The 10,204-nt window shown below is 44.8% G+C and overlaps 2 protein-coding genes across 2 annotated transcripts in view; both read left to right on the top strand.

Moving 5' to 3' along the window:
- Positions 1-754, top strand: part of LOC308316223 (filamin-A-like) — a gene marked incomplete at its 3' end in the record, with an annotated part of 25,367 nt that extends 24,613 nt beyond the window's left edge. The window contains exons 3-4 of the mRNA XM_080764694.1: positions 40-175; positions 748-754. Of these exons, the coding sequence (XP_080620820.1) occupies positions 40-175; positions 748-754 (143 nt within the window). The remainder of the gene's footprint in view (positions 1-39; positions 176-747) is intronic.
- Positions 752-10,204, top strand: part of LOC308315793 (filamin-A-like) — a 48,971-nt gene continuing 39,518 nt past the window's right edge. Inside the window, 9 exon segments of the mRNA XM_080763945.1 lie at positions 752-866; positions 1,240-1,317; positions 1,451-1,613; positions 2,273-2,422; positions 2,425-2,472; positions 6,843-6,980; positions 8,038-8,164; positions 8,549-8,685; positions 9,282-9,478. Of these exon segments, the coding sequence (XP_080620071.1) occupies positions 774-866; positions 1,240-1,317; positions 1,451-1,613; positions 2,273-2,422; positions 2,425-2,472; positions 6,843-6,980; positions 8,038-8,164; positions 8,549-8,685; positions 9,282-9,478 (1,131 nt within the window). The 5' untranslated portion in view covers positions 752-773.

Raw genomic sequence — 10,204 nt, 5'->3', positions numbered from 1 at the left:
TCCTTTTTGTAACCCTATATGTATAGGTGATAACTCCAGAGGAGATAGTTGACCCCAATGTGGACGAGCACTCCGTCATGACCTACCTGTCCCAGTTCCCCAAGTCTAAACTGAAGCCTGGCGCTCCACTGAGGCCAAAGCTCAACCCCAAGAAGGCCCGTGCCTATGGGCCCTGGTACGTACACGGACGCATACACGCACTCGCACACATAATGTAATTGTATTCGACGACGAAGCCGTCTTAAATGTATACAAGCAGTGACTCGATATACAAACTATATTGACTCAGCTCATAATCTTTGCAGCGGTTGTCCTCTTTGTCCTCTATATTGAGTGTGGAAATGCTTGGGGCATGTGGACATTTTTGTAGGGAAAATAGCAGAGCTCATATTATGGCATCACTGTGTGATGTGCTATTGTTTTTTACTTTCAGTAGTTTTCATGTTGAAACATTTTGAAGTACTGTAGAACATATGGACCACAATGGTCCTTAATGTGTTTAATTCGGGTGCAGACAGTACTTGGTTTAAGACAGTTTTTTGGTTTAGACTAGTCATTGGTTAGACCAGTCATTAGTCAACTACAACTACAACCTATCTCAAACCCTCACCCTAAACTAACCTCCCACGGGGCAGCACACCTAAACCTAACCTTAACCCTGCATGTCTAACCAATGACTATAGTCTAAACTAAGTATGCACCTGGTTAATTCTTATTCTTCTTCTTCTTGTCTCTCTTCTCCCCAAGGTATTGAGCCTGCTGGTAATGTGGTAATGAAGAAGGCGGTGTTCACAGTGGAGACCATCAGTGCTGGCATGGGAGAGGTGCTGGTGTATGTGGAAGACCCTGCAGGACACAGAGAGGAGGTACGCATGCACGCACGCACGCACGCATGTACGCACACATGCACGCCGACATTCACTGCAGCAAACCCACATGCACTCACACTGATACCAAAAACGGAATATGCCCCCTGATGAAATACTGTGTAGATTTTTGTTGTTTTGAACCCATTTAGGCCTGACGTAAAAACTAAAAAGATTTGTGCCACATTTTCACGATTTTTCAAAAATGGCAGATCTACAAGCTCGTAGCGCGCCACTCGGTGGCGCGCTATGAGCTTGTAGATCTGCTATTTTTCAATAGCTAAAGTGGAACATAATGCTTAGTTACAACGCCAAAAGGGGTTCCCGTCCAGAATGGGTTTATAATAACTTTTGGTGGTCTATTTTCCTCCAGGCTAAAGTGACGGCCAACAATGATAAAAACCGCACCTACTCTGTCTTCTACATTCCCAAAGTCACCGGCATGCACAAGGTAAGCCAACCATTTAAGTCCTTATATGTCCCCTCACTGCCTTTTTTAATTAATAATATGCTTTATCTGTGAAGGTAGAAAAAAAATTAGTTTAAATTTAAGTCTAAAAAAACTTGTGGTGGTGGTTCCTCAGGTGACGGTGCTGTTTGCGGGACAGCACATCAACAAGAGTCCCTTCGAGGTGGAGGTGGGCATGTCCCAGGGAGACTCCAGCAAGGCCACGGCCCAGGGACCTGGCCTCGAGGCTTCTGGAAACATTGCCAACAAGTCCACCTACTTTGACGTCTACACCGCAGGTACTATTACAGGAAGAGGGACGTTAGGGTAGGTACCCTCACAAAAACATGCAGTAATCCTGGTCTCTAAACTGCCTCCCCCTGGCCAGCCGGGGCGCCTGATGGAGGGGAAAGGAACTGGTTGGAATAACGTGTTCCTTCCACGCGCTACGTCCAACCAGGGAAAATCCCCCCCCCCCCCCCCCCCCCCCCCCCTGTCAGGTGTAAAGGAGCAACTTGGACACTCAGGCATGAAGGAAGCATGAGTTCAAGTCCGTTTGCTCTCCCCAGGTTGGCGGAGGGTGTGTAGAGCCCAGGATCACAGTAGATGATTGGCACAGGGGTGAAAAATGGGTTACAAAATCGTGGGATAAAAATATATTAAGAAAAAAAAAGGAAGAGGGACGTTGTTGATTACCGTTAACTGGATATGGTTTTGTCTGAATACTACTGCTGTTTGTTTAAATGTAATTATTGTTGAGCAACTCTTGTAACTGCCTTCCATCCTCCTCTTCTTTCTACCTTCTATCTCCAACTACTGTCTTCCTTATTTCCTCTCCCCCGTTCCTCTATCCCACCTTGCTCCTTTTGCCTTCCTCTCCTTGTTGCTTCCTCACGTTTTCCCTTCCTTCTTGGCTTCCTTTCCCCTCCTCCCTCCCTCCCTTCTGTTCCGTCCCCAGGTGCAGGCATTGGGGAGGTGGAGGTGGTGATCATGGACCCGGCAGGTAAGAAGAACACCGTGGAGTGCACCATCGAGGACAAGGGCAACAGCAGCTACCGCTGCACCTACACGCCCACCCAGGAGGGCCAGCACATCATCTACGTCACCTTCTCGGGGGCCAGATCAGCAAGAGCCCCTTCACCGTCAGCGTGGGAGAAGGTAAGCGTGAGTGGAGAGAATCCACAGCGGAATTGTGTTGGGGGGGGGGGGGGTGGGGGGGGGGGGGGGGGGGGGGGGGGAAGGAGGAGCCGGGGCTGTAGCTGACGTTTTTGTTGCCCTACGTCATGACTATCTTCTGGTTTGCAAAACGTGCCATCTGCTCTCCACGTTTCTACTTCGCCACTTCGTCCTGATGTTGGTGAAATGATGAACACATCAACATACCTGCACATGATTTGCAAGTGATGCATCATGCTGGAGCCCTCTCTAAACGTCTTGTTTCCTTCATTTTCTTTCCTAGTCTTGTAACCGACGGGGATGCGCTTTTGTTTCAAAACATAATAATGTCGACGGTATTCACGTGACTCTGCTACTACCAGACCAGGGAGAGAGAGAGAGAGGGAGGGGCAACTACAGCTGTGTCAGAGCAGAGCACCGTGGTGTAGGTGGAGGCACGCAACTTACGCTAGTAGCGTTGCAGGAGGAACACGTGAAAAAAAATAAAAAGGGAGGCTTGTACATAGTTGGGCTATTTTTCTGTGTGCGTATAAATCGGGCTTAAGCCAGCGAAGCGGACCGGCAGAGGCAGGCCATGATGTAGTTATTGGATTCACTGGTGGATTAGGTTTAACCCATTCTGACCTGAGATCAGATTCTAAAAATGTCTTCTACATCCTGACAGTTTTCTGAAAAAGCCACGTTTCTATGTCAGTCGTTCTTCGATTTTTCTAAAATAGCAGACCGCGCGCTATGAGCTTGTAGTTCTGCTATTTTTCAATGGCTAAAGCATAGCATAATGCTAACACCAAAAGGGGTTCCCGCCCCCAAAATTGGTTAAAGGACTATACTGGTGGGTCTGGCATGTTTAGCCCATATACACTTTGACTCGCTGTATATTTGATTTTTACTGCCGACCATTCTCCAAACCATATCGTGATTCGTTACATTTTCGAGAAAGCCACTGGTTTCTGTTCATGACCATATGAAACTCGAGTTGCAGGGACTTGAAACTGGTTATTAATTGGCAGTTATGTTAGGATTATTTCTACAACTGTGGTTATTTGTCGGTCATGTTATAATTTGGTTATTTGTCGGTTATGTGGTTTTTTTTTATGAATGTATAAAGTGCAGATTGATTTGAAATGCCTAGATGAAAATGTAGTCCCTCATTAACTAAATTCCAGTGGTCCATGTTTTTATTAACCACACTGTTATGTTTGGTTAGCAATTTGACACAGTTATTCTGTTATGTCTTTAATGGCTAATTGACACCGGTATAGTCCTTTTCTTTAAGGAGAAGACCGGGTGAATCGATTCAGTGATAAAGGAAGTGGTAGTTTGAGAGAAATACAGAAAGGAAGAAGCAAGGGAAACGATAAACAAACAATAGCAACCGGAATGAATACTGGCTTACACATTAAGGCTGTAGTTTATTATTCATATTAATTATTAATGAATGCTAGATAAAGTCCTCAGGGGTTACAACATAGGGCGCAGTTATATTTCAGTCGGTGGGACCTGATGATACGTTACCTTGTTTTTAACTTCAGGACATTATTTGGAAATCTTTTAGCTTTCTTTCTCTGCCGTTCGTCCTCTGTCCTGTACTTTGTGTAATTTCTTTCATGTGGGTTGCTGCTACTGGACGTGTTCTCTCTCTCTTTTTCTGTCTTGTCTCTCGTTCCTCATCCCTCTGCTCCCCCCCCCCCCCCCCATCCCCCCTCCTCCTTCTGTTTGGTACTATAGAGGCCTGGTGGTATCTCGCCTCTCTGTGGATCAGCTTCTTCCTTCCGCTGTCATTTCCTGTTTCCTGGGATCTCTCTTGGGTACCCACTCTGTGTGTGTGTGTGTGTGTGTGTGTGTGTGTGTGTTTGCCTACAGTAGGTGGATGAACCAAGTGCATGTACTGTATGTGTACAAGTGTCTGTGTTGGTGTAGTGTGCACTGTCTCCTATATTGAGTGCGTCTTTGTTCTGAATTCCATGTCTTTTCTTGCGACTAATTTCTGTGTGTGCGCATGTGTGTCGTGAGTGTGTGTGTGTGTGTGTGTGTGTGTGTGTGTGTGTGTAATCTGCATCTAAACTCTGAAGTCTGAACCAGGACTGAGTTAAACCTATCCAGCAACATTTAGCATATCCATGTGGATACAATTATTGTTGCAAATGTGTTGCAGATAAATCAAAAATTAAGTTTCCAGGGTATTTTTTTTTAAAGACATTAGTAAGAGCCACTGTATCATTGTTTGACCAAGTGATGTATGAATTGTTATCACTGCGTTAAACTATAGATTTATGAACATGGATTATGACACCGCTCTGCAGTGTAAACAGACAAAATACACAAGGGTTGTAGTACAGTAGCTTGGGCCTTTGAAAGTACATCTTTGTAATGGACACCTAGATTCAAAGAATTATGTAATAAGGTAACCAAGTTATTTTAGGCATTACATGTGGTTTTCTATCCCATGCAAATGTTTCGTGATAGATGGGCATTCACTTCTAGTCATTTTTACTAGTTGACTAGTTGCCTATTGCCATTTAAAAACTGTACATTGGTGACTATTACTATAATCTACCTGATCTTGAGGCCTACAAAATCGAAATAAACTTTTTTTCTCTTGTCAACTAGTACCAGCAATGTCGACTAGTGGATTTACTAGTCTACTAGCAAACGGGTGGACTAGTTGCTTTAATGCCCTAGATAGCACTAGCTTTGTCCCAGTGTGATAGACGGTAGCCTTTCGTCCTCATTCAGTTCGTAACGCTCCTGTTCCGGTGGGGTTTCCTGGGCTGCTCTGGAGGGGGCCGTCCGTCTGACTATGACTCAGCTGGTCCAACTTTTATACCCTTCTAACCCATTTAGGCCTAGCCTCGGAATCACAGACGTTTTTATTTCCAGGGAGTAAAAAAAAAAAAAAAAAGTCTGGGACAGAGTCCACTTCAATTCGGCATGGAGTAGCGCAAACGTCCATCACTCTCTGCTGATTTCTGATCGTCTGCACCTTTGTTAAATTGACGCACACGCACATACTCTTCTCTCTCTCTCTCGCTCTAATTAATTAGTCTCATGTCGCGCAGCTGCGTCTAGATTCTCCCGGCGGACCCTGCCGGGAGCTGCCTATGCCATAGAAAGCATAGGTGGACCCCAGGCTAATTTAGGCCTGACGTCGAAATAAGATCTGAAAGAATATATATTCAAAGATTTGTGCCGCATTTTCACATTATTTTCTTCCAAAAATAGCAGACCTACATACAAGCTTGTAGCGTGCCACTCGGTGGCGCGCTATGAGCTTGTAGGTCTGCAATTTTTCAATAGCTAAAGTATAACATAGTGCTTTAGTTAAAACACCCAAAGTGGGTTCCCGCTCAGAATGGGCTAATCGAGCACTGTGAGGGCCACCCTGTATCCTGTGGGGAGAAGTACTCACTTCCTCCACTGTCGTGTTTTGAGAACCGTGCACACTCTGGACTCAGATAGACGGGAGGATAATAAGAGTGGAGATTAAAAAAAATGATAACTGGAAAGCATGGACTCTCCAGCGAACCCTTCACTGTGATGTTGTGTAGCTTATTGGATTTAGTTTTTCTCTGCGCCCCCCACACATCACATTCCGTATCTCTCTCTCACTCTCTACTGAAACCTAAGTTATGACATAAGGTCATCATGACCTCGGACAGAAAATATTCCGAACGATCTCTCTTCCTCATTCCTTTAAAAAAAAAAAACTGTTTAGTAGCCAAAAACGTCAAGACGTCTAATTGCCTATTAAGTAATGGATGCCACAGGCGTCAAGACGTCTCTCCCTTTGGGATTTCTTTTTTTTTTCATCCATATTTAGAAAATTCCTCTAATCTGGTGTACCAGGTGATGACATGCACATTACATGCATAATAATATAATTACAAATTCCTTTCTTTATAATAATGGGAGAATTGGCACTCAGAGCCTAAACTGGTGACCACCAGGTGGCGCTGAAAGAGTTTTCTTTTTAATCAAAGTTTTTTTTATTAATTTTTCACAGCTGAAAATATTATACGTTTTTCGAACATTTTTTCCTTTCCCCCCCCCCTCCCCTCCCCCCAGAGTTCAAGCTCTGAAAGAGCCACAACCCCTTTATCTTGGATATGAAATAAAAGGCACATACAAATATACATAGACATAATAGAAGTATGCAAAGAAATAATAATAATAATAAAAACAATATATATAAATAATAATAATAAAATAAAATAAAACAATTACAGTAGGGTCAGTGTAACAAGTTAAGGATTGTTGATGTCAGCCGCGTTCATCCTCTCAATGTATGTCAAAAAAGGTTGAAAGAGTTTTTTTTAATGTTCTCTCCATCGGTTGTCCTTCTCTCTATGCAGCATGTAATCCCAGCCTGTGCAAGGCAAAGGGCCGTGGCCTGCAGCCTAAGGGCCTGAGGGTGAAGGAGACCGCTGACTTTAAGGTGTACACCAAAGGAGCCGGGACGGGAGAGCTCAAAGTGACCATCAAGGGCCCCAGTGAGTCCACAACTACATTTCATTCAAAGTGACCATCAAGGGCCCCAGTGAGTCCACACTACATTTCATTCAAAGTGACCATCAAGGGCCCCAGTGAGTCCACACTACATTTCATTCAAAGTGACCATCAAGGGCCCCAGTGAGTCCACACTACATTTCATTCAAAGTGACCATCAAGGGCCCCAGTGAGTCCACACTACATTTCATTCAAAGTGACCATCAAGGGCCCCAGTGAGTCCACACTACATTTCATTCAAAGTGACCATCAAGGGCCCCAGTGAGTCCACACTACATTTCCCAGCAGCACCCGGGAGTTCAAAATAGCAGTTAGTTTGGGGTGCATACTTAGTTTAGACTAGTCATTGGTTAGACATGGGTTAAGGTTATAGGTTTAGGTGTGCTGCCCTGTGGGAGTTTAGGTTTAGGGTGAGGGTTTGAGATATGTTGTAGTTGTAGGACTAATGACTGGTCTAACCAATGACTTGTCTAAACCAAAAACTGTCTAAACTAAGTACTGCACCCGTTGGTTTAACCCATTTAGGCCTGACATTGAAAAAAAAAAAAAGTCTTGTCTAAATCCTCCAGTTTTCTGAAATACCTCATGTTTCTAAGTGTGGTGCTCAATATTTCATATCGAGGACCCCAAAGAATATATGTAATTGGCCGCCGACCCCCCATCTGAAAATATGTAGTTCCAGGGATTAGAGTTTAAAACGTTCGCTCTGAAGAAATATACATTCCAAATGTGCGCCACATTTTCATGATCTTTCAAAAAAAAAAGATATACCGGTATATATTTTTTTCAATAGCTGAATTATAACCTAATGTTTAAAACACCAAAAGGGGTTCCCGCCCCAAAATGGTTTAATAACCTGACCCTTAACATTTGAGGAATTGACCCAATTAACAATGTATTTCCATGTCCCAAAAAGACATCCTTTCCTAGCTTACCTCATATTAGTTCATATATAGTCCTAGTGGATCATACTCATTGTGTGTGTGTGTGTGTGTGTGTGTGTGTGTGTGTGTGTGTGTGTGTGTGTGTGTGTGTGTGCAGAGGGTCTTGAGGAGCCATGCAAGAGGAAAGATCTGGGAGAGGGAGTGTATAGTTTTGACTACTACCCCACCACCACTGGAACGTACAGCATTACCATTACCTGGGGAGGACAGAACATCACCCGCAGGTACAACTCTCATGACCCATTCTGACCTGAGATCAGATTCATACGAGGTTCCCACTGGACACACACACTGGTCTGATTAACCCATTCTGACCTGAGATCAGATTCTAAAAATGTCAGTCGTTCTTCGATTTTTCAAAAATAGCAGACCTACAAGCTCGTAGTGCGCCACCGAGTGGCGCGCTACGAGCTTGTAGGTCTGCTTATTTTTGAAGAATCGTGAAAATGCGGCACAAATCATTGAATATACATTCTTTCAGAAGACATTTTGAGCTTGTAGATCTGCTATTTTTCAACAGCTAAAGTATAACGTAATGCTTAGTTAAAACGATAATCGATAGTATACTACACACAAACCTAATGTGTTGTGTCTGCCCTGTCCTACAGTCCGTTTGAGGTGAAGATCGGTACCGAGGCTGGCCAGCAGAAGGTGCTGGCCTGGGGGCCCGGCCTGGAAGGAGGCGTGGTTGGCAAGTCTGCCGACTTTGTGGTGGAGGCTGTCGGAGACGATGTAGGCACGCTGGGTAAGTGAGCGAACGAGACTGTGAGTGTGTGAGGACACACAAGGCAACAATTTCATGGCCATTTTAAAACTCTTTGAGTTAGTGTAGCAGAGTGGCTCCAGAGCCTGTGCCTGATTACGAGCCAAAAGCCCAATTCCTCCTCTGGGGCCAAAAGTGGATAAAGTTGACTTTATCCATGCGAGGGGGGGGGGGGGGGGGGGGGGTTAAATTAGGCTGCAGGATTTAACGATATAGGTAAAATTGTAGTAATATTTGACGAAAGGGTATGATTTATTAGAATTTCCACACCCTGATGGAGGGGAAAGGAACTGGTTGGAATAACGTGTTCCTTCCACGCGCTACGTCCAACCAGGGAAACTCCCCCCTGTCAGGTGTAAAGGAGCAACTTGGACACTCAAGCATGAAGGAAGCATGAGTTAAGTCCGTTGCTCTCCCCAGGTTGGCGGAGGGTGTGTAGAGCCCAGGATCACAGTAGATGATTGACACAGGGGTGAAAAATGGGTTACAAAATCGTGGGATAAAAAATATATTAAAAAAAATATATATATTCCACACCCTCCTCTTGACCAAGCTGCTTCTTTTGCCTCTCCCTCCAGGTTTCTCTGTGGAGGGCCCGTCTCAGGCTAAGATCGAGTGTGACGACAAGGGGGACGGCTCCTGCGACGTGCGTTACTGGCCCACCGAGGCCGGGGAGTACGCCGTGCACGTGCTCTGTAACAATGAAGACATCCAGCATTCTCCCTTCATGGCTGAGATAGTCAATCCACCAGGCAAAGACTTCTTCCCTGACAAGGTACATTACTATGCTGATGGCTCTCATTTGATGGCACAATGGTACAACTTACATGGATACAAGATGCTATTGGATGGCTTATCGCGCTTTCGAACGGAAAGATCTTCCATATATCGGGGGGTGCAATCCGTGAGCTTTTTTTTTTTAACTACAAAAATCACACCCGTGTGAAGTGAGATGCGCTCTTGTCGTCGTACATCATCACGACATGAAATATACACTGTCTATTTGCTCAGACACTACTTACTGTATGACGTAAAATGGTCCTTCTAAAACGGTTAGTCCCAATACTTGATTCTCTGATTGGCTGGTTACCGTCACGTGACCGTTGTAAATGTATAGGGTCACAAGGTGTGATAACGCACACCTTCAATCACTTTATATCATTCCCAGCTGATTCCGCAGCTCTGTAGCTGTACTGGGGAAGGGGAGTGCTTGATTGCCTTGCAAACCCATGCCGTGCGGGGCGTCTAAGCACCGCCCGGCTCATATGACTGTGAATGTGTGGCTCCCGGCAGCCCCGTAAAGACAGCCTACTGGCTGAGCAAAACAAGGAAGTGATGTGGCTCGCTCTGGTGGCGCAAAGCGTAGCTACTTTTGTCAATTTAATAGTTTTATTAGGTTAATAACTTAATATTGCTATATGTTTGTAACCGTTTTAGAAAAGCAATAAGCCACTCGAGGCCCCAGCTTAACCGGGTATTTAGCGTCGGGTCTGCCTACGCC

Source organism: Protomyctophum bolini (assembly GCF_963924005.1).
Source record: "Protomyctophum bolini genome assembly, chromosome: 5".
Taxonomy (NCBI): domain Eukaryota; kingdom Metazoa; phylum Chordata; class Actinopteri; order Myctophiformes; family Myctophidae; genus Protomyctophum; species Protomyctophum bolini.
Note: the sequence above shows the minus strand (reverse complement) of the source record. Positions and strands in the feature narration are given on the sequence as shown.